Here is a 24584-nt window from a genome sequence, read left to right on the forward strand (position 1 = left end):
CGGCGACCACCTGGAGCCCCCCGGTCGTCCCGCATCATCGCGACTGACCACGGCTCAGCTGGCCTACCTGCTCATCGGGTCGTGCACCGCTCTCAGCGTGCTCTGCCTGGCTGCCGTGGCCGGATGCAGTTTCCAGCGCTGCCGCCGCCAGCGGCCCTCGGCAGCCCGGGCGTCCACGCACCTACTGGACCCGAGCTGGTCCCTGGGGCCCCGCAACGTGGGGGCCTTCGGCCGCAGGCTTCCCTTCGGCGCCGCGTCCACGCTTCGAGGAGGAGGTGCCGGCTGCGGCGGCCCCGGCAGCGAGTGCTCTTCATGCGTCCCGCCGCGGTGCACTTGCGTGGCGGCCGCAGACTGGTCGATGCCCGTGTGCTGGTCTTCCAACGACGAGCGGCTCGTGTGAGCATCGATCGTGCGTTGCCACGGCCCGTTATTTGCCGGGAAAACATGGCGCACCGCGCGCTGCCGCTGCTCTACGTGAACATGGGCGGCGAGATGCTCTACATCCTCAGCCAGAGGCTGAAGGCGCAGCGAATAGACGCCGACAAGGCACACCGAGGTACGTTGGCGGGCCTCCTCTTGCGAGCGCCGTGCCTTTCTGCCTGGCCACACGCACTGCACGATGCTGTCCGTTTCCAACGAAGCACCCGCAAGAGTACACCACAGCCCGTGCCGGGTCGCACACTGCTGGCACCTTTGGCGTTATCCTCGCGTTAACCTCGTGTCTGGGGTATCCGTGCGGTGTCTTGAACTAAACTGTCCGATTCCAGTGACCATGGCTAGTGCCTGCAACTCTCGATCGCCTTGACGTGTCATCACCCATTTATAGCCAACCACCATCGGATGCTTCCGTGGCTGCCAGCGGTGCACAGGGAATTCGAAACTGTGACTGTGTCATACTGTGGTTTAAGTGCATCGATTGGACGAATTTATGAACGAAATCGCTATGCTAGCAGCTGAAATAAGCCAAACTGGCGAACGGACGATCCACGTTACACGTTTGTGTGATGAAATGTGGTGCTAACGCCTTTCTCGCTCCTGAAGACGTGAGTTTCATTAAAGTTTGTTCTCACTGACGTAAGATTTTGGTCAAATGCGTCAACGTTTTAGGGCGAAGCCCCTTAGGGGATGGGGCTGTCGGCGTCTCATGTCGTCGTCGTAAGCGTCGTCTATGTAGTCACGGTACTAAAACATCGGAACACTCGTTTACGCCTCGCGCTGGAGCGCTTCGTAACGCGTACCAGAAAAACACCGGAACAGTCGTTTACGCACCGCGCTAGAGAGCTTCGTGCTTCAAAGACAAGAGACTTTTACAGCAAAGCTGTATACTTGTACCCCCCAACGGTTTTATCTCTGTTGGCAAAAACGCCAAGGCGCCAAAAATACGCTTGCACAATGCATGCTTCGCCCCTCCCCAGATTTCACGTTAGTGGAGATGCCCCGGGATTTTGAGGAAACCAATGAGAAAATGACTTGAAAAAAAAATATATGGGGAAGATTGAATCCTGAGGAAGCTGGGGCGAATATTTAAAAGAAGATGAAATTAAGGTTAAACATTAAATGATGGTTGATGCGAAGGAGCCAAGTGTACAGATTTTTCTCCTCTTTTTTCACTATACAGCTTTTGTTTCCGTGCTTTCAATTAACTATGTGCGCATGGCCCTCTGGCAGACGCATGAATAATTGCATAGAAACCATTAATTAACTTTCTTGTGTCGTTTTGACACTGCAGAGCTGATATCCACCTTTCAGAACAAGGTAAGATGTTCTAGTGGTCTATATTGATATGGTAAGAACTGAAAATTCAGCCGCCATGAAGCACTGGAACTTGTCCAAGGAGGGCGTGTAGCGCCTAATTATGACAGAACTGTAGAAAAGCGATAACTTCCTTGGCGCCTTTCGCAACAAATTGTCACTGTACATATCAAGGCGAGAAAGAGAGAAAAAATTCTTTAATGAGACCGAAGAGGTCAGCCCTGCATAATGCTGGGCTTGCTACTTCAGATGGTTGGTGAACATATGATGAGGGTTATATGCTTGCATGAATAATACAAATAAGAAAACGAAAAAAAAACGAAAGAAACTCGACCAGACGGACACACGCACACACGCACATAAAAAAAAACAAAAAAAGTCAGAGGCGGTCACAGGCTGGAGTCGAGTCCAGAGTCTCCGAGAAAACGCACAAGAGCTTTAAAACCCCGCACCGCACTGTCTTCGCTGTTCCAGGTGCCTAAAAAGTCCTTCATGTTGAGAGTTCTCGCCCGTAATAAACTTCGCGCTGTCGTTCGCGCCGATTTCTGTCGTTCGCGCCGATTTGAAGCGTGGCCAAACACAGAACAGTTTTCTGTTTGTAGTATACTGGGAATAACTGCAGGCTGCAATATGGCTAAAAATGTTAGCTGATAAAATAGGGCATCCAAAGCTAACTGAGATAAGTTTTTCTTTATGCGGTGTACATGGTACATCGTTGTTACGAGACTTACGACATGTTACTTGTTACGTCACTTGGTGGTTGTCGAAGTTTGTATTGGGACTGTTGGCGCCCATTCGCCACTCGCTTGCACTAAGCGCCACGTCACGAGCGGGTAACCAGCTTAGCTGGCATTACACGCGGCACCTTGGAAATGTCTAAAAGAAGAAAAAAAATCAAAACGCAGCGGCTTTGGTGATTTAAATTTCTTCTTTGAAATGAAATGTGCATTTTGAATTAACAGAACCCTGTTAACTTCTAGAAGCATTTACTATGTTTTGTCTAAGTTGCTCCCAACGTCACCCTTGCGGTAAAAAAATACACAGTCTCTATAAGTTCGAATCCCCTTCAGAAATGCGCTCCCTCAAAGTCGTCGTCAAAAAGCGAGATCAGAAAATCCACGACAAAAAAGAAATCTGCGACTGTTCTCCGAGACTTGCTGCGCATTAAAAAATTGCACGAATATAAACTGGTGTAAACGCGAACACAGAGAAAACAGATGTGACGGATTCGGTGGCGAGTCATATTTTCACACGCCAAAGCATAAGCAGAGACGCTGGGATGCATGACGAGCGAAAATTTTATAAAACACTATTAGTAATACCAGAGTCCTTCAATGGTATTAAGAGACTCTGGTAATACCGTGCAAGAAGACTTCCTCAAGCTTCAAGTACGTTTCCACGCCCATTGTCGTTAGGTCAGCACTTTAGGATCGTGGGCCACGCCCGTTTTTCCCCCATATTCGTTGTACCCGTTGCAGTCCCACTGTACGGTCGTTTCGGAGAGAGAGAGAGAGAGAGAGAGAGAGAGAGAGAGAGAGAGAGAGAGAGAGAGAGAGAGAGAGAGAGAGAGAGAGAGAGAGAGAGAGAGAGAGAGAGAGAGAGAGAGAGAGAGAGAGAGAGAGAGAGAGAGAGAGAGAGAGAGAGAGAGAGAGCAAAACTTTATTTCTCGAGCAGAGGCTGATGTTACGGGGCTCGAGGCATCCCTAGTGTGGAATTCCTTGGCTTCGACTAGCTGTCCTTGGTCGGGTCAGCAGGCTGAGATTGGGCGTCCGGTTCTCTTAAGTACAAAGTGATGGAAGTTGAATGCCTCAGGCATGGAGGAAAGAAGAATTCCAGAGACGGCATGACATCACACAGCCACCCTTCCCAAGAAAACCTCCATTGACGCCACACTGTTTTTTTTTTTTCCTTTCCAGAGCCGGCAGTGGCCGACCCAGCAGTTGACCAGCGCTAATTTTTTTTTTTGTAGTTTCATGGCTGGTCCGGTCCCTCAAGGCGAAAACCACCTGGGGACATGCGGGCCGAGTTTGATTTTACTTTTTATGAAACTTGTCGTGGGATGCCATCTCCCAATCCTTTTTCTCCATGGTCTCAGCTTGAGGATAGCTGGTTTAATGGCGCCAACATCTGGGGCGCCGGTGTTCCGCGACATTTCGAACAAATTGTACGGTGGGTAATTCGGAAATAGGCAATATTACTGAAGCTCACTGTCGCGAATTCGGTACTGTGTATGTAATCAAGAACCCAATCAGGCCTAGAAATAAACTAGTGGGAGGTAGATAAATTGACTGTAGGGAATATGGCAAAGCTGTGAATGAAGCAGCACAGGGATACATGGGCTGGTCATCCTTTGAAGCCACGAAAATAGACAGTAAAAAAATGAGGATAGGTAAAAATTTGAGAGGAAGGACCAGAAAGCTGACCGCAAAATATAATATGACTGGAAGTGAAAGCGGTGTATCCAGGTTATACGAGGAATTGAAGGTTGCAGAGACGACTAACAGGAAGAGTAGAATAGAAGCCAGAAACTCCCTTGCCACTTGCAAATCATCATCATCATCATCATCATCATCCCATTTATGTCCACTGCATGACGAAGGCCTCTCCCGAAATGGTAGAATTGAGCAGAATACTACACCGGAGAGTCGTGCTGTGAATGATGCACATGCTGATCAGTGAAAGAGTGAACGAACAGCGTCCACATAACTGATACTGAGGGTTTATGGGTGAGCAACAGTTTTAACTTCAAGGCCGTAGTTGTGACGGAGAGGAGGCTGCAATGATTGCACGAACACAAGCAGGGAAGAGAGTGGATCAACCCTAGGTAAATAAAATGAAAAGAGATCAAAATCAACGGCGTTCGATTTCTAATACGAAGCTGTCTATGGCGAGTATTCAGGATGTTATGGCGTCCGCGCGGAGAAACTGAATTGTGCCAAAGCCAGCTTACAAAAAACAATCTTACCCCGATGAGGTTATAGGGCCTTTATATCTCGATATATATCAACATGGCTCAAATTGCCCCGAAAAGATGTTTTCCCCGCAATGCATTTGTCATTCAAAGTAAAGCCGACTTTACGGCAATCGGCGCAAGCTTGGTCTTTGTAAGCTGGCTTTCCCACAATATGTGTTGCACAGTGAAGCCTGCTTACTCACACAGAAAAATGCCATGTGAACAGGTCCCGATAACAGCGACGTGCCGCTACAAATGCGGTGTCCGACGAGCGTGCCAGCGAAACGGCACGTAAGCGACGAGCCAGAACCGATGACGCATATCGGCAGTCTGAGAATGCCGCAAAGCGTCTTCGGTGGCAAGGGGCCAACTTGGAAAAGTCCAAGGGCACGTACGCAAGGTTCCAGAGAGACTTTCTCGGTCGTCATTTCGGCTCGAGCTGCAACGTGTGCGACAGACTGTGGTTCGATAACGACCTGACCGCGGACACGAAAGTCCGAAACACGCTCGCCGGGGAAGCACGGCGTTAATACTTCCCAACGCACGCAGCTTTGAGGGACAACCTCCTTCACAGATTTTTTTAAGTATACATTTCGTTACGGAGGTAATAAATAACTGCTGACTGGAACAGATAAGGCTCTTCTAAACCTGCAGACGGTACGAAGAGCAAGTCTCCAATCCGCATCACTGCCGTCATCACTTAGCAACACGCGCGACAGAACCTCTGAGTGTCACTTGCATTGTTGAAAAATGTATGCTTTGGCTGTAACGGCTTACAGATAAAAATAAGGAAATAAGCAATACCAGAGGGTAGCACGCGTTGCATTTGTGTGGGGCACAGTTTTATATATACGTCGTATACACGGAAAGTAATTTTCGAATGTTGCGAAATTGCAACGGATGCCCTACATTCGTCCGAAAGTTAACCTGGCTTCCATTGTTACCCTTCCTAGCATGGCTTCGATTTTTAATCATAATCATCACTATCGTCGTCGTCGACAGTCACCTGGGGCGAGATTCCGTTTCCTTGTGTGTACAAGCTCATCATTTCCTGTGCACTGGAACCCTACTTGGAATGCGACTTCACTTGGAACACTCCTGTTATTTCATGCAGCTGGTAAAGGGACTCCACTCTTCTGACTCAGTAGCGTGGGAGTGCAACCATAAGTTTTGGAACGAACGACCCCGGATTAGAGCCCCAGCACTTCTAATATTTTTTTCCCAAGACTCCTGATTTTTTATTGTGAAGTGTTCTCTTAGTTCAAATCTGCGCACCGTTTTAAAAGTGGAGTGGTATCTTTTAGTTTGGTTTCAAAGTAGAACGCGGCATCGCAACAACTTTAATTAACGTCTTGCATCGCACCGGAAGTACCGGGCTTGTAATTGTCTTGAAACGGAATATCGCTTCCCTGGGCTAGTATACCTGGTTTCTGCAAACTGAAAGACAACACCCCGCCCCTATTCGTGCCGGATTCGCTCCCGCTTTTGTTGGGGCTGCATCCCAAGAGTCTACGGTACTCATTTTCGGGTGGCGCAGTGCCTTATTACGTGCCGGCACAGCCCGTGTCGCTGATCAACGCCGCCACGTGGTGGAATAATGCGCCGTAGCAGCGGGAATTTGCTCGCGCGCGCTGTCAGGCGTGCCGCACTCGGCCGCGGGGGCTGCGCCAGCCTGGCAAGTGGAGCATGCCGAAGTCTCGTAACGAGACGTTGTAGTGCCCCACACGGGCACAGCACGCACGCGACACGGCTCGTTACGCCAGCGGCACGACGCCCTTGCTCCTATTTACGAGAGCGCCCCGGTCCACACACAAACGGCCGAAGAGCTCTCCGTGCGCGGTTTACGTGAGCATACCGTCAAAACCGGATATAGCAGAATCAAAGAGGATTCGTAGACAACTTGTGATTCTGCAGTCGAACCTCGTTATAACTAAGTAGTATCGGGACAGCAAATTAGTTCGTTATATCCGATATTCGTTGTAACAATAGAGGTAAAAATCGGCTGTAACAAATCGACAATCTGGCTCGTGCAAAAATACTTGATACAAAAATGAATTTTTTTGTGGCTTCGAGCCTACTATACGCAAGGTAAAACCTACCTTTCTCTTTGTTCATTTTGAGCTCAATGAACCAGAACATGAGTGCGTGAAATTACAACGGAACGGGTGTGATCTTCGTCTGGTGGATACTCACAGCACTGAGCAGCATGAAGTTTTCCACAGTGTCCACGAACAAAAGGGCCTTTATAGTTGTGCAGTTTAGGACTATGGGGAGAGAGAGAGAGATGAAACTTTATTAGGCAGCTCAAGTCCGAGCCGCGGAGTTATCAGTCCACGGAGGAAGGGGGTGTTCCACGGTCCTCCGACGGTGGTGGGCTTGGCGGAGGTGCACAAAGAGTTTCAATGTGGGCAGCCAAGAGGGACCACAGGGCTGCCCGTAGGTTTTCAGGGGGAGCGGCCCAGCTAGACCACGAGTAGGGAATATCAGGGGGGAAGGGGTTGGTCGAAAGAAATGTGGAAGACGAGGTCGCCCGTACACAGCGCCAATATGTATGTTCATGGTCCGGATAGCCACCGCATACCTGACAGTGCGGACGGCCTGGTGACTTTTGTATGTAGTGGAGGAACAGATCACAGGGGAGGGACAATGTCTGCGCCTGTCTAATATATGTAGCGTGTCTCCGTGACATAAATTTAGATGGGGAGGGAAGTACCATTCTTGCTTTGCGGAGGTTGCCGAGATGTTCGCGGCGCCTTTTATGGTGCATTGCTCTATCCTCTTTTGGATTGTATTCCTCAGGCCACGGCTGAGGGCTGCCCGGGAAATGAGCGTCGCGGGCCAGAGCGTGAGCTCGTTCATTACCCTCTATGCCTTGGTGGCCAGGGATCCATTCGAGGAAAACGTGTAGGTGGGGATGCGCGTGCATATATGTTGTCAGGCTAGTGTGTATAGGGGATGGAATGTCATTCGAGGCGAAGCTTCGAAGTGCTCCCTGACTGTCCGTGCGGACTGTAATGTGGGCGGTCCGATGCTGGTGAAGTGTAATGGCTTCTGCGATGGCTTGAGTCTCTGCAGCTGTGGGCGAGGGGACGTTGACGTGATGCCGTACGTGAGCTGTGCAGGGGCCAACCGATGCCGTAGTCGTTGTATGGTCCACAAAACGGGCGTCCGTGTAGTAGGTGTCATGGATTGGTTCGGGCAGATGTTGAGCGCGCGATGCTCTACGTTCTTGATCTGTGGCTTGACTCATGTGTTTTGGTATGGGTAGCACAGTGATTCTTGGTATGCTTTCCCAGGGTGGCGGCGAGGGAGTGATGGGTGGGAGGTGGTCGGTGGGATACCCGAGGGCGCGAAGAATCTCCCGCCCTTGCATTGAAGTTGTTAGTCGGTGGTGCTGAGCTTCATGATAAACTGAGGCTTTTTCTTCAAGCGTGTTGTGGAGGGCAGCGTCATTAATTAATGCTGTGGGAGCGTAGAGAGGCACTCCCATTTCTATGCGGATGCATTTTCTGATGGCTGTTTCGATTTTGTTGGCTTGTGTCTTAGTAAGGCGCTGAAAAGGGTATGCATACATGACGCGTGAGAACACGAGGGCTTCCACTACTTTGCGTAATTCGTGTTCTTGGAGGCCTTGATGGTGTCGCGTCACGCGGCGGAGCATTTGGTGAATTTGGTTAATTTGAGCAATGATGGATTTGACCCATTCTGTACTTTTACCGTCTTGTTGGAGGATGAAGCCCAGGACCTTGATGTGGCTACGACGAGGGATGGGCAAGTTGTTTACTGTCAGATTAATTAGGTTGCGATATTGGTTATTTTTCTTGGTTCTGTTGTCCAATACCACTACATATTCTGATTTCTCGTTTGAGCAGGTGAGTCCTACGTCATGGGCGTGCCCGCTGATGATATCGAGACCCTGTTGTAACGTGTATTCCTGCTCGCCGGGGCTACCCTTTGTACACCAGAGTGTGACGTCGTCAGCGTATATGGCGTGTTGAAGATTTGGGATAGCGTTCAGTTTGTCGGGGAGATTTTTCATCACTAGATTGAAGAGCGTTGGTGATAATATAGACCCTTGTGGTGTGCCTCTGTGAAGTGGGTAAGGCCGAGATGGTTTCCCATCGGGTCCCAGGATGCAGATGGTTCGGTCTGTTAGAAAATTTTTAACGTAATTGAAAATACGGATACCCGGTCTAGTTTCCTTGAGGCTGAGAAGTATCGCGTCATGGAGCACATTGTCAAATGCTTTTTTTATATCTACTCCTACGATGGTGCGTAATTGGGCTGCACTTGGCTGTGCGTATACGTCCTCATGGATGCGCTTGGCAATGTCCTGTGTGCTCACATGCTTTCGAAATCCCACCATTGTGGCTGGCAGGTGGCCGTTGTTTTCGAGGTGCCATTCCAGTCTAGCGAGCACCATCTTCTCCATTAGTTTTCCAACACACGATGTCATGGAAATAGGGCGGAGGTTGGCGGGTGTGTTGGGTGGTTTTCCTGATTTTGGAATGAGGGTAACATGAGCTTCTTTCCATTCGGGGGGTAGGTTTCCTGATCTCCAAGCCCGATTGATATGGTCGAGAAGTTCTGCAAGTTTCTCGTCAGGCAGGTTGCGGATCATTCCGTATGTAATTTTATCGGGTCCCGGGGCCGTGTTGCGATTGAGTTGATGCAGTGCCATGTTTAGTTCTCCGGAAGAAAAGTCCGAGTTGATTCCTTCATCCTCATCTTCTGGGGCCGTTTCTGTGTAAATGATGTCGATGCGTGTGGTACTACAAGGGGGGTACAGTGCGTTACGGATCTGTTCTGTGATATCATGTGGTGTGCCTCCAATCGCTAAGTGAAGCCGTTGGACGGTGTATTTTGGTTTTTGTTGTCCCAGTAGTGTGCGAAACAGTTGCCAGACCCTTGCCATATGAAGCTTGCCGTTGAGCCCTTCGCACACTTGAAGCCTATTCTGTGTGGCTAACTTGTCGGCATACTCTTGGGCTTCGTGATTGAGGCGGTAAAGGCGTTCTTTGAGCACGCCGTTATGCTTGTCACGTTTCCAGCGTTTGACAATAGCACGACGCTTTCTCCAGAGGGTTAGGAGGTGCTGGTCAATGTAGGGATTGGATTCGGTGCGGGCTATTCTTTTGGTGTGTTTACGGACGACTGTCAAGATGACGTCGCTCCATTCAGCAAGGGTAATGCCGCTTGTGTCAATTTCTTGCAGGCGTTTACGGACAATCGGCCAATTCGTTATACTTGTTGTGGGCCTGTTTGAACCGTTTCGTTTTGATGACCGAGTGAGAGGGACACTTATTTGGATAATGTTGTGGTCGCTCCCGAGAGTTTCTTCGGTGTCACAAATCCCGATCTTACCTGGATTCGAGGTCCGTTAATCGCCGCCTAGGACTATGGGGTTTTTTTCCAAGTAGCTCCTCAGCCTCTTGGTCAAATACTTCTTCGTTATATCCGATATCGCGCAGCTCTCACGGTTTCAGTTTCGTTATAAAAGAATAAGCGTCATTTTAAAAAAAATTGTGAGCGACCAAAGTCTGAATTTAGTTCGCTATAACCGATAATTCGTTGTATCAGTGTTCCTTATAACGACGTTCAACTGTATATGCAAGATACAGTCATTGTGTATCCCGGTTTCGTATAGAATTTGCGATCTGATAAGCAGCACGCGATGTTTGCAAAGAGTGCGCGGTTTCTGTGAGAAAGAGGGAATGAATCCTTATTTAGCTGCCAACTGGAGTTTCTATAGGCGTCGGCCAAGAGCCCCTGGACTCTAACAGTGTCCTTGGCCAGCTGGACGGCCCAGACTTGGTCCTCCATGGTCGTAGCAGCACAGAGACGGTCTCCCACTGCTTATTGTTATTATGGTTGCGACGTATTGTGGCTGCCTGCAGACATTGCCATCACATGTGTGCTGAGTTTGCGCTTTCCTGGCATCTGTGGCATTCTAAGGGGTAACGCCCTGGGTAACAGTAGTTATAGGCACTGTGACCAGATTCGGACATGAATACGTCTGAAGAAGTCTCCAAACCACGGATTGTCGTTTAGTTAGTGGGGAATGCGTGGGTAGGTAGTAGGCCCGTGTCGGGACACGCGTCTGTCCCTGCCCGACAGGGAGGCGATACCATTACCTAAATTGACGTCGTTCGGTCGGGCGTCGTACGCGGAATATTCTTTCCTGGCCAGGCCGCAATGAGCAAGGGTGCAGATCAGATGAATCTTACTGCTTCGTTTTAGGGGGTCGGATACGGATGTTCAAATTGCGGACGCCTATTGGGAGAACTGCCCTCGGAAGAAATCTATAGGATTGCAGATTTAAAATTTTCGTGCAATGTATACAATATTACGCGAATTATCGCAGTGTTTTACAGTTTTACAGCACAGCGAATAAATAGCAACACGGGAGCCTCGTGTAGGTCATGGAGACAGTCTCGAACTTTTTCATTTTATTGGCTGGGCCAATAGTGCTGACAGTACCTTAGGTACAAAAATTCTGCTCCAGTTCCTACGAGAGACTGAACTGGACAAATCTCTCTAGATCACAGACAGAGCAAGTGTGTCACGATATCTACTCTTTCGCACTGTGGCGTTCATCTATTTATTTTTCTCGGGTTGGTGTTGTTACTTATTTTTTCCCGTCGTTTACTTTTCATTTTGTTTCAGCGTTTCCATTAACGATTTTCTTTTCTATTGTATTTTTATGTCCGGACTCTGTTGGCAGCATTCTCTTGTTTTTCTTGTCCTTTTTTTCTTTTTTTTTAACGTTTCATGTTTGTCTTCTTGCTGTAACCCTAATGTCTGATATTCACCACTCATTAACGTAGTCACCCCCCATCTGGTGTAGCAAGCCTTGTTCCTAGCAGGGCCGACCTCACCAGTTCACATTAAAGAGCATTCTCTCTCTCTCTCTCTCTCTCTCTCTCTCTCTCTCTCTCTCTCTCTCTCTCTCTCTCTCTCTCTCTCTCTCTCTCTCTCTCTCTCTCTCTCTCTCTCTCTCTCTTTCTCTCTCAAAACATGATTCTATTGAGGGATCAGATCAATTTAAACGAGCTGTAATTGGTGAGAAATTGAAGAGCTTCGATCGCAGTTTTTGTGGGCGCACGCTTGAAAAGTCAACGCATTGTATTTCTGTTAATGTCTCTTTTCCCCTTGGCTCTTTTCACCAGCTTTACGAGCGCAAAAGCAACGCACTTACAGCAGGCTGGCCATTTACGACGCTGGTGCTTCTACAATTGCAGCGGTCAAAACCAAATCTAGAAGCCTTCACTACCGTTTCTAGGCCTCAACTCATAAATTGTACAGATTTATGAGCCAACACCACCTAGGACTAAAACAACCTTCAGCAGAGTAAAACTTGTGCGGTGCGGCTTAAGCCAGCGTAAAAACGCTCAAAGAAAAAGAAAATTCCCTTGGCAGCTCTTTGACAACATTCTCGAGTGCAGTACGGCTACTTTCCGAAGAGTTGGCCATACCTCCAAAAACGGGTGAGCCTGCACACATTGAAGTGCGCTATTTACGCACTCCGTAATTCGCACGAACCGAAACGAGCACTTGAGCCTGTCATGAAACGTCGCATTTATTACAGTTCACACCTGTGTTTTAACGCCCGTTAACCCTCGCTTAAAAATCAAGAGCACGCGCGTCCGGCATAACATGAACATCTCACCCGCCGCTCTTCTTTCGGCTGCGTTGCCAACGCCGGATTGCGCCGGCCCGACGGAACCGGTTGCGCGAAATAATGACCGGTATTCGCCAGGAGTTCGCGCATCGTCGATGTGTGCGCTATGCTGCAGCCTGTCATCTATAACTGACAGCTCAGCGGACAATACGGGCCAACTTAATTGAAGGTTCTGTACGCGTGACCCCTTACTAAATGTAGGTGCCGTTCCCAGGGGCCGACTACGCGTGCAACGTTGTCTTTTTTAGGCTGTATTTTTTTTTTTTGCGTGATCATAATATTGTTGCCCCGAGCCGTCTTTTTTTCTTCTTGCAGTTATAAAACCTCGAAATGAGCGAGGATTTCGTTTCTCCAGGTACCGCGAAGGCCGTTATTTGGAGGCTGTATAGAATACCGCTTTGTATAATTATTCCGAGTGGGTTAACATTTATAATAACACAACTTCGTGTGCTTCCGCGTATTCTCACCATGAATTCTAGACCAACCTCCCATGCGTTTCATGTGTTTTTAGCCTTTCATCCTATTGGAAAACTCGACTGCTTATGAGAGAAAGAGCGATAAAGAGAGAAAGGTTGAACGCCTATTGGAGCAGATGGTGGAGCTTGAGCCGTCACTTGGTTGGTTGGGTTGGCCTCAGTCCAGGCACCCTTAATTGGGTCTCGCCTGCAGCCCCGTCGCGGGTGACCAGCAATGTTCCGACTAAAAAACCAACTAGCCCCATTTCAAGCTCTGGTTGACCAGAGAGGTTTGGTCAGCATGGTCAGGGCAGGTCAGCAGGCCCTCCCACGGTCGGGAGAACGATTGCGGACAGGGGGAGACGTAGGGTGTGTTCGCAAGCCAACACCATGGTGTTGGCTTGCGAATATAAGGCAAATGAGATGGGATTTAATACCCTTTACCGCGACCGGAAGCTCGCTGAATGATTCAGCTGTCCCGATCCCACTCTACCTGACTTCGGGTGGATGCTCCTGTCACACCCGGCCGTATCGTAATTTGTTCTACCTGGGTAATTTTTCCTGAACCTTAGACACGGAGGGAAGCCGGCTGGAGCCGGTTTATTCGCCGCTTCTCGTATCCATGAAACGTTTATAGGCACTCCGTAGAATCGGGCGCTCCGTGCCGCGTCGCGTGGTCAACACGGATCTCGTCCGTGGCGCAAATGTGTGCAGTGATGTCGGACATCGTGGCGGCCATGCTGGGAGCCCGCCTGGTGAACGAGCTGTTCCGGCTTCAGCCGCTCTACTCGGCGCGGGCCATGCGCTCGCTGTTCGAGAAGATCACGCACTCCTCCGTCATGCGCCTCAGCCCCGCAAGCATGGACAAGGTGAGTATATGCGCCGCAAACGGGTAGGAAGCGCGTCTGTATAGCTGACCACCACGTGAAGCCCGCACAGATTTTTGCTCGTGGCTTCCCACAATGGCAGACACAGGAATAAACAGCTACAGTCCGGTCCTTTTATGCTAACCATGGCAATACCGAACTGAGCCCCATTTTAAACACTAAGCACGGCTTTGAGACTCGCATATTCTGTTGTTCACGCCAAATATGCTGCTTTTTGATTGGTCAGTCAATGGCCCTTGTAGGACTGCTTTCGTTCCGAAGCATGGAACTCCTGCCACTTCCGTCTTAGTTACACCCAGCGCAATTACAGACGAAGCAGCACCAGCTATCCCCATTTGTCGACCTTTTTTTTTTTCAGCTGGTGAGAAAGCTTCCAGAGGTAACATATTCACATACCTAGCTTTCTCGCTCAAAATTCCCACCTCTCAGGAACCTAGCAAACCCACTTCACGAAAGTGATATTTGGCATAAAGCAAGGCGTCAACGTGAATAAAAGAACATTCCAGGATTCTGAATATTTTGTGTGTAATTCTATGTCAAATCATACTCCCCATGCATTTCTATGGGGCGGTTTCCATGGCTCAAGAACCTAGTCGCGCAATGTGCGAGACTTGAAACTGCGCACAAAGCAAGCTTTCTCCCCCAATGTTAGCTGCGCAAAATAACTTTACATTTCGCTGAAGAACTACGGAGTAATCGCTGCTGAAAGGACTGCCATGAGCGGGAAAGCTGCACATGCGACCATGGCATCATATTCCGCGCGCCCATCTGTCACTGCTCGGTCAGCCTATACTGTAAGCTCTTCGTTGGGTGCTGCTGCAGCTGTACGACCTGATGCGCATGGTGACCAAGTACCAGGTGTGGTCGTGCTCCAGCCCACGTGACCTGCTTCCGCTCACGCTCAAACACCTGGAGGCGGCAGGTCCCGGAGGCGACGCCGACCACGTGGCCAAAGCCGTACAGAAGGTCAGTACACCCCGCTTAACCAGGGACACTTCACTCTTAACAAAAAGGTTGTGGCATTCACTAACGAAACACTAACAAGTTACAATTGTCCCAGTATGCACTAAGTTCTTAGTAAGTGGAGGTAGTAAATGCAGCTCTAGTCGGGGTTACTAACTGAAGCAGGCAGTGAGCACCACTACCTTCACTAGTAAAGTCTAGAGATAACAACCGTCTGATGTACATGCGTTTACTAAATGGCCATGCATAACCTAATCCAAACGACCCTTATCTAGTGTATACTACTTTCTGCACCCAGGTAACTTCCTAACCATGCAGTTGCTAGTGGCAGAGCCTATGTACCGTACCGCGGGGTAGTAAGGTTCGTATATATAAGGAGTTAATAAATACGGTTGTTACTACCCTTTTACGACTTTTTTTATTAACAGTGTTGTGTGGTCACTGTAAGGGATGCCGCGTGTTTGAGAAAGGGTTCAGTGCGAGTACCGAGCCGTGGTGGGTAAACAATGTGCCTAGCTATGCAGATAAGCCCTCGTGTTACTCTGAAGGTGTCTGCAGCTAACGCACACAGAAAGGAAATGCAAGTTGAAAGCGATGGGCCCTTCTGAAGGCTATAAATCAAGGTAAAAAAAAAACAATGCCAATGAAATCAATTGAACGGATGCCGCACAAGTTTTGAAAGGATACAGGCGACTTCAACTGAGTCGCGATGGCATTTTTTTACGACGTCACAGAGCCAGTTCATCGAAGCAGGTTGTAGGAGTGTCTTTCGGGGCTATCATGACATTTTTGCCGCTTCCGTCCTAAAAATAACCTGCAAAGCATCTCATTACTGCACAATGCAGAATCTTTTGCGCCGTTTCTGCGCGTTCTTGACTTATCCAGACCATCAGTGGAGGAAGGAGTTATCAGGAAAAAATGGGCCGCGTATCTGTTCCTGTCGTTGCAAATCGAGGCACCCTACTTCAATGTTTATAGAACCGCGTTGCTCTATTCCACATGCATTCCAAGCAGAAGGTGGAACCTACCTAGTGGAACCTTTGGTAACTGTTGCCGCTTGAATTCTTAAAATTCCGCCAGAAGATATATAGTGGCGCGCGGGCGACAGCAGGTGACAGTGTGAATTTTTTTTCTGCAGAGGATGTAGTATTTCATTTCCCAAAACTGAACAATCTATGATTTTTTTATAAAGGAACACTGCAAATATCACTTTTGTATTAATTTGTTGTCTTATATTTGCGTAATGTCTTGTTCTTGTTCAACAATGTTGACAAATATGAACATTTCACCGGACTTAGACGTTTAGATTTGGCTGTGAGTATATAAGCGAGTCACAGACAGACAGACAGACAGACAGACAGACCAAACCAAAATTTCTGGGTTTGAGTAGCCCAAGAAAGACTATCGTCTTTAAAATTGTCTGCACTCTGTCACGAAAATCGGAGTTATGAACCATAAAGCGCTTCCACGGTTAATCAGTGGGACGATTCTCTCCTCTTACGCCCGGAAGCGGGTGATCAGACACATCGCTTTTAGCCGCAGCGCAATGAACGGCGTGGTTCGCGCGTTGCACTTCTGCAGCACCTGGAGCCCCTGGACCTGGCCAGCCTACAGCGGGCCCGCTACGCTCTGCTTCGCTTCTTCCAGGACGTGCACGTTCGGGTGCGTACAGGTGCACGTGCGTATGTTGCTGTGCGTGATCGATTCCATACGGATACCGTGCGCCACCTGCTGACCTGCTGCGTGCGTTGCTGTTTGGTGCATCAAACAGCCACGCATTATAGTCGCTGGAACGGCTCTTAGAGGGGCAATGAAGACAGAATGATTGTTTGGCTGGTTAAAAACACCGCTTTGTCCCGATAACAATGATGCCAATTTCATCGCTAACTTCAAATAAATAGTCCAGATATTAATAACAACAGATGAAGCAGTGGCACTCTCTGGCAACGTCCTTATGTCGTTGCAGAACCTTGTCTGTGCGATCCATGGCATCCGCCGACCAAAGTCGCTGCCAAGAAACAAGACGTTGAGGTTGGATAGTGGGGCATCTATTTCGTTCGACCGCTTGAATGCAAGCGTGCAGTTAGCACACTAGTAAACATCTTTTTTGTCTTTCCTTGCAAGGGGATGTGAGAGATACGAGATTCTGTTTTTACGCTGTTATCCAAAACTTTTTTTACATCGCTACGCCGCATGAAACCATCACTCCCTACCGTATACGGTAGGGAATTAACCGCCCCTGTCTCCTGGTTATAACCAGGAGACAGGGGCGGTTAATTATAGGGCCACGATCTCCTCCGCCTCTTCGCGATATATATTCTGAGTTCGTCTGTCTTTTATTTTGTTTTCAACTTTGCTTCCCGCGGTCAGCTCGTCAGCCACACTGATGAGACGGGCACTGTGTCATCACGCAGGTCTCTGTGCTGCTGCGGAGCGGGGCTCAACGGCCCAACGGAAAGCTGGCCGTGGCCACCAGCCCGCCGCCTGGAGCCCCGAGACCGGGAGCTATCAGGTTTGCTCTCTGCGCTGTGCCGCTTACACGCACTGAAGGAATGAGAACTGGGCATATTGCACGGAAACGAATTGTGCTACAGTCCATTCGAGTGGGTTTGAAATGATTAACAAAACACTGGCGAAGCTTGCACTAAGTTGCGCAAGGCTTGAACCACAGCGAAGCTGGAGGATTTCTTTTTTATGTAAGCACTGATGGACACACCTACACGCATTGGGTTAGGTTTGAAATTGTTTATTTACATGTTCCGTCGTCGCCTTTCACTGTGGTAGTAGTAGACATCGTCATATCAATCTATATTGTCACCCTCCTCATGCATGACTGGCGGGTCCGGATCGTTTTGTCGGCAGGCTTTCACATTTCTCCCTAAGTGGAACGCGTCAGCACGCGCTATAGAGCCGGCGGCAATCGGCTTCGCGAATTGGGCGTCTGAAGCGCGAGCTGTCTTGCGCTCCACCCTTGGGGCGTGTGCGCACGTGAACTATTTTTTTGGTATTTTTTGCGAGCACCACGCGCAAACCTGGACGACGCGGGGCGCTCCTTGTAAAGCGCATGCTCACGCGCGCGGTAAACGGCGGGAGTAACTTTGGTCCAGTTTTTTTTACGACGCCGCGCACAGCAACTATTACGGCCAGCAACAACACCTTCGCTGTTAAAGTACAGCGCAGCTTTGACGGGGCATGAAGCCACCGCCAGACGCAGTTTTCTCGTGTTTCCCGCTCAGCCTTCAGCGACAGTCTCCAGCGCTCGTGTGTGACTGGTCTCACTGCTGTGCCCGTCTCTGATGCACTGCATTTTCTTTAATACATAGAAACTGCCAGATATCAACCCAGAATCTGGTCGTACGCCGTCTTACCTAAGAAAACTGTCATATCAGAACGTCGCGGTCCAATGGCACACAGACTCGACGCAAGTGCAGACAGGGGGCTGGGGTGCCATTTTAGGCCGTGGGAACCGTGCGTTACAAAAAACAGTTCCATACATAACGTTTCTCCGAACTGGTTCATGTATGCCAATGTTATTTATAGCGCAGAAGAAACCTCAAACATGTATGGGGCAAAACACAAGAACATATATCCCTAATTCAACAATAGCCTAAGCGAACTGACATGAGTACCGAGAGATTTCACCCTGCATGCTGCTTTTCAGTCATCCGGTGTCGCGACAGGGCTCTTCTTTTCGGAAGAGTCACACCACCGATTCGACAATTTAGTGTGCATGAGAGAATTTTAGTGAATGAGACCGGGAGGGCAGTTAAGATTCTCGCAACGCTGGTAGAAGGTAAAAAATTGGCTGAACGTGAAATTTCTACGAGGACTATACGAGGCTCGTTGGCATAACTCACGATAACAGAAGAACGACGGACTCATGATTTATAACCTAACACAGAAGCAGACGTAATGGATGTATTCTTCTACAAAAGAGTTATTTCATCTGTTGTGCTGCACTTTATTTTCGCTCGCAATTTATTGTTTTTTTCCTTGTAGTAAGCGTGTCTCGCAAGCACATTACGGTGTACTGATCTGCATTAGCCGTATATTGTGCTTTGCGCACTCGCTGTTCATAAAGGTACCAGACAGCCTGCATGATTGTTAGCGGCGCTGCGCTCGGGCTCCATCGACTCTATCAGCCTCTCTCCCCCCCCCCCCCCTGCTCTCTCTCTCTCTCTAAACACACACGCACAGACACACACACATACACATGCTTGTGTACGTGTCCTGCATTGGAATGCAGGACACGTCGAATTTTTTCAAGTTCATTTTAGTTTTCCTTCTTCTGGCACACATGAACTGCAGCTGCATGTCCTGCGTTGACGCAGTTGCACTTCTATAACAAAATTGCGCAGGTGGTCGGGGGTATAAGTGTTTTAAGGGGGGTGCCTTTTTTAACGTGCTAAGTGAACGTTCACAGTGCAGTGAAAAGATTTATACGAACCATCTAGAACTCCCCCCCCCCCCCCTTTTTTTTTTTCCCCAGATCCCACAACGGGCCTCTTGGCCTCCTTCTCATCCATTTCATTCCATTCTCTCCACCGCAGGGAGTGGGCTCCCGGAGGCGTTCTCCTCTACGAACGCAGCTTCGCAACCGATGACAGCTCTGAACCCAGTGGCGCTCGCCCCGCTCTGGGCGCCAACATGCAAGTCCCTTCTGTGCACCGTTTACTGGCCCCCGTCATCCCCAAACCACCCTCGGGACCCGCTATTCTCGTCGCATCTGCATGGCTAATAGTTTCATGACATCAAGATATCCCTAGAGCAGCGTTTCTCAACCATGAGCGTGCCGGTGACATTATGTGGGCTTGAAAATGTGATGGAATACCCTGAGTTCATGTATGCTGGCTACGTGTCATATTGTCAAACAGTTTTCTTTTGCAGCTGAAGTCACCCTTGCACCTACCTCTTCTGTGGCTGCCGCATTTCGTGCGCCTGGCTTCCTTGCACAACAGAAGTGTTGCGCAAAAAGCCCACTTCAACACGCGTGCTACGCGGGGAAGTTAAACTTGCATGCAATGCAGCAAAACCACTTTTTTTTTTTTTTAAAGCGAAGCTTTAGGGTTTTCACCGACGCCGTTGTACGCCAATATTCTCTGCAGGAAAGCCATCTTTCTCTGACGATGATGATGAATGGTCGTAGGTGAAGAGCAGGAAAAAAACTCTTCCCGTGGCCGGAATCGAACCTGGGTCCCTCGCGTTATAAAGCCGGCGTCTATACGATTGCTCAATTTCAACATGGGGTCAAAGCGAACGCCAAGCTGCCGGTACCGATTGGCGCCGTGCACCCCAAACCCAAACGTTAGGCCTACGGAGTGCACACCCGAGAGTTGCCGTTAAGTTCGGGCACCTCAGTTAATTAAAACCGCCCAGAAACTAGATATCGTTCGTTGGGTTTAGCCTGTTTCCGTGTATTGTGTTTGTTTTCACGCCGGCCGAGCTGACTTGGGAGCTAGGGGCGTGAGGAGAAACCGCTGAGACTTCTTTTGTGTTCACCCGACGAGCAGGTACGAAGAGGGCTCCAGACGTTCTGTCTACCCGACTGTTACACTGCTCATAGCTACTGGGCGAAGTTTCCATTCGTCCCACGTCTGACCCTGGCTACTCGGTGGCTGGGATGCGTCAATGGGTTGGACATCAGGCTTTGTTTTGCGCCCAGCGCTGGGCGTGTTTACAAAGCAAGGAACTTTTTGGCGGCGGAGCACAATCATAGGCATGGAGGACAATGTTTAAGACAGCCCGATCGAGAACTGATGGCCGGCGCTAGGTTTGCTTTTAGTTGGTTGGTTTTCATTTGTGTTATATTTGTGTTTTCGCGGAACACCTCCGTGTTTCCGTATGAGTGAAAGAGGTGGATCACGTGGCTATTTTGTACTCACCTAAGTTTGTCACTGTGTCCAATCGGCACCCTAATGAGGGTTAATCAATAAGCCATCCTCACTCTCAAATTGTGACGTCCCTGTTGAGGGTGAGGTTTTGGCGGTAAAACCGAGGAGTTTGATGTTTGTAGGCAGAGAGGGGAGCCCCGCTCGATGCGGGCTTAAATTTGCCCGGTCTTTCCTATGCGATCATGAGCGTTGAGAGTTGTAAATACAGTAGCCGACCGATTTTTGTGACCTGCAGAAGAACGAGAAATAGTCCGACTAAATGTACAGTCCGAAAAATCTGCGAGTCTTTACTTCTGTGGGACAACTGACAGTTCCTCGCGAAAGTCCGGAATATCCAGCAAGTCCGGATTTTCGGAGTCTGAAAAAACGGTCGGCTACGGTACGTAGTGCAAATGAAGTGTACATATTGTACATCTTGTTTGCTTGCAGTAGACCGTCGTCGGCCACGTGCCGTCGGCCAACGAGCCGTCGAGTCATCATTTCATCTGATCATCGCTTCGATCATCGACCAATCGATCCATCTGTTAGGGTCTCATCCTTTGAATTTAACGTGATGCGTACTTCTAGAGTAGCACGTACTCGCAGTGTGGGATTGGCTAACCAAATAATCAATCACGAAAAAGCTTCGCGTTCAGCCATCTTCCTCGTTAGACGGAGGGGTGCGTAGTTTTTTTTTTAAGTTAGCGGCAAGACGTGCAAGGAGACAAAGTGGAGACAAAATGCAAGTTTGGTCCATTCAAGGATAACTTTGACACCACATCTAACGCAAAGTAGTAGTATAAACGTCTATTTGCCACAAATGATAAAGGAGCGGAGGATGATCTCCTGCGTTGGTCTTGAGGTGATCGTCCCATTTGGTTGGCTTCCCTATGGATGCCATGGCCTGCCGCAGCACGAAGAGCCCGGTTCACCAGACCGTTATTCGATGTACCCCACATTATAAAGCTTCGAATAACGCAAACTTTATTAAGTGCGAATGCACTTCTTAAGCGACCCTGAACCTGCGTCCACCGGCGATGTCCGCGCTCGTGCGAATGCTCGTGCCTGGCCGCTGACATGGCACATACCCACGTGGGGGATTGGCCAGGAATCTCCTCGTCTTCCTTCGCAACGGGGGGAGATGGGCGCGCGCTGCCTGGCCGCTGACATGGCACATACCCACGTGGGGGCCGGATTGGCCAGGAATCGGGCGTGAGAAGGGCTAATGCACCCGCTTAAAGGAGTACTGACACGAAATTTCAAAGCTGAGATCCGCTCTAGCAATCAAGTACAACGACAACACAAATAGGTGTCTGTGAATAAATGCATCTTTCTTTCTTTGTAGTTGTGTGTGTGTGTGTGATCTCTCTTTCGCGAACATTACCGAACCGCGCAAATTCAACTCGTGCATTCGCACTTTCACATTCTTCCCCTCGGGGAAATGCGGGGAATTTTTAGAATAAGCTATATATTTAGGAAAAAAAGAGGATGGCCCATGCGGCCCAGTAGCGCATTTCCCGCAGCAGAACTGATGATGTCATATGTGCCAGCTGTGCGATTAGCTGAGGCTGCCAAAAGCAAACGCAAGTTAAAGCAGGGCTTATAAGCTTGCAGACCGAGCTATTTGCACTTAAATTTAGTGCACGTCCTATTTATAGCAGTAGGAGTGGTGGGGTAAACAATGGCAGTTTCGGACGCACACTTAAACAGAAGCAACAGTGCGCGCACTATATGCTTGTTCTAGCTTCACAGCAGGCCGGCGCTTTGGAGTTGTCTCGCACGACACTGGTAAACTGGCATACGCAACATTGTCTTGTGTGACCCTGTTTGTCTAGAATACCAATGTTTCACAAAAACGATTGTGCAAATCCGGTCAAAAACAAAGTGAGAACGGACAGCGGGCGTATATTGTTGCGCCATCTAGAGGACGGACGGTAAACGAAGCAACGAAAGAAGTTTTGTCATCCGCTGCAGCCCTAGTCAACATAACATTCGTTTCAAATACCTGCCCTGAATACGTCGTCGCCGACATCACGAATCACCCGATTTAGTCGTAGAATTGAAGTTTTGGCGTAATTGTGTAATTTCTCAGTCAATGAAGCATCGTGTGCTGCGGAACAAGCGCTGGGGGGGCCTCTGAAACACCTAATCTTTCGAATAAAACCAACTTGAATTTTGTCTTAATGGCCCCTTTAAGTACCCTCACGGATCTTTTGTGGACTACGGACTCCCATTCGAGAACCACTGCCCTAAAGTATTCACACTTGAATGATGATATAGTTTATTGGCTAATCCATGGTTCATAAAAACGGCGATGATTGGCATATTTAGCTGCTTGGTCACTCACGTGGCGTGAAATACGGCCAAGATAATGATGGTTGAGGTTGCTGCTCTTTATTATTTTTTTATCGTCCGGGCTATGACATGACAGTGTTATTATCCATATATATCCCGGCAAAACACTTTAGTCCTGACATAAGGTGTGGCTGATTGGCAACGACCGCGCAGGTACTCCGGTTCTTCGTCGTCCTCGTCATCGGCGGCCCCGTCATCGTCCGCCCCGAGTACGGGCCTTGCTGAGCTGGGCCTGCTGCTGAGGCTGCTGGGACCGGATGAAGAAGAGCCGGGGCTCGCAAGCCTCGCACTCGACGAGGAGCTACTCAGCTGAGCGCGCACCGGGCTGCCTCCGCCGTAGTGGAACGCTGCCTGAAAAAAATTAAACCCAGTTCCACCCAGTGTGAAATCTGCCGAAACAGCGGGGCTGTGGTTCTCTTTGTGTCGGCTCGAACGTCAACGGCCGCTCGGCCGAGCACGGCAGCGCTAGAGTGTACTCCTTCTAGTTCACTCTAGCAGCGCCGCAACCCCGCAGCTGAACGTCAGTGGCGAGGGACTCCCTCTGCTCTCCGTCTCCGAGAAACCCGCCTGACTGACTGACTGACTGACTGAAGTAAAGATGGCGGAAATGGGGAAGGGGAGAAAAAGAAGGGGGAGAGAGAGAGTGAAACTTTTATTGAGCATTTATATGCGTGGGGATGGCTTCTTAGTCCAGAAGTCCAAGCGTCGTCTTTGCACGTTCCGCCCTCTCCGCCAGCATGACCTGGTCGGCGAGGTGTGCGCTGGGCAGCGCTGTCTCCCACTGCTAGAGGTTGGGGTTAGGGAAAGGGTATGACAAGTCTGAGTTTTGGCTACATTCCCAGGCTCCAGTGGCTTCTGCGTTCGTCTTCGCTCGGCTGATTAGGTCCGTTTGGGTCTATATATATATATATATATCTATATATATATATATATATATATATATATATATATATATATATATATATATATATATATATATACCTGAGAGGCGGTGCTTTCTATTCAATCTAAGAAAAAAACAAATTTAGAGAAATTCATTTTTTACTGAAAGGTCCGTATTCAGTTTTTTTTTTTTAATTTCTCGCCATTTTTCAACGTATAAGGACATTTTCGAACTTGTTACCAGGGCCAGTGACGAAATTTGAGTTCTTGAAACAATTTTTAGGTAGTACACGACTAATCTGCGGCCGTTAAAGCTCCCCTTTTCGCTGAGCACAAGGTCGCGGGTTCGATTCCCGGCCGCGGCGGCCGCTTTTCTGATGGAGGCGAAAAGCAAAAACGCCCGTGTGTACGAGATTTCGGCGCACGTTAAAGATCCCCAGGTGAACAAAATTAATCAGGAGTCCTCCACTACGGCGCGCCTCATCGCCTGCGTTGCGTCGGCGTGTTAAACCCTACAATCTATCTATCTAGCTCCCCTTTTCCTTTACTTTTTTTTTTTCATTTTCGCTACTCCCTGGCTGGTAGCAATGTGCTCGCAGCGTGGTCAGCCTCAAACCACTTTGCCCCTTTCCTTTGAAAGCCTTTTTTGTGTGCACGCTGTCGAAAAAAAGGAAATAAATACGTGCAACGCTAACAGCAAGCTCGGGGGGCGCAGTTTTGTTTATTTTGCCCGAGGCTACTGCCAAGAATAGCAGACGGGCAGCCCGCGCATGCGCATATCGATAC

General features: G+C 49.1%; 1 protein-coding gene across 2 annotated transcripts; it reads left to right on the forward strand.

Moving 5' to 3' along the window:
- Oscp1 (Organic solute carrier partner 1) lies at positions 1-23304 on the forward strand. Of its 2 annotated transcripts, XM_077682559.1 has the most exons (7): positions 1-556; positions 13556-13710; positions 14551-14694; positions 16273-16353; positions 17106-17203; positions 19242-19340; positions 23070-23304. In XM_077682559.1, exons 1-7 carry the CDS (start codon positions 124-126, stop codon positions 23227-23229), a joined length of 1170 nt encoding a protein of 389 aa, XP_077538685.1. In that variant the 5' UTR covers positions 1-123; the 3' UTR covers positions 23230-23304. The 2 variants fall into 2 exon arrangements, with proteins under 2 accessions (XP_077538685.1, XP_077538686.1); XM_077682560.1 differs by lacking the exon at positions 16273-16353.
- The last annotated feature ends 1280 nt before the right edge of the window (positions 23305-24584 follow it).

This window comes from Haemaphysalis longicornis, unplaced genomic scaffold (assembly GCF_048455015.1).
Source record: "Haemaphysalis longicornis isolate Haplotype H1 unplaced genomic scaffold, Haemaphysalis longicornis Haplotype H1 scaffold_9, whole genome shotgun sequence".
NCBI classification, from domain to species: domain Eukaryota; kingdom Metazoa; phylum Arthropoda; class Arachnida; order Ixodida; family Ixodidae; genus Haemaphysalis; species Haemaphysalis longicornis.

Coding starts and splice junctions, on each gene's coding strand:
- Oscp1 (XM_077682559.1), top strand. CDS start 124: ATGCAGTTTCCAGCGCTGCCGCCGCCAGCGGCCCTCGGCAGCCCGGGC. Junction 557..13,555: donor CGCCGACAAGGCACACCGAG/GTACGTTGGCGG, acceptor AAATGTGTGCAG/TGATGTCGGACATCGTGGCG. Junction 17,204..19,241: donor CCGAGACCGGGAGCTATCAG/GTTTGCTCTCTG, acceptor TCTCCACCGCAG/GGAGTGGGCTCCCGGAGGCG.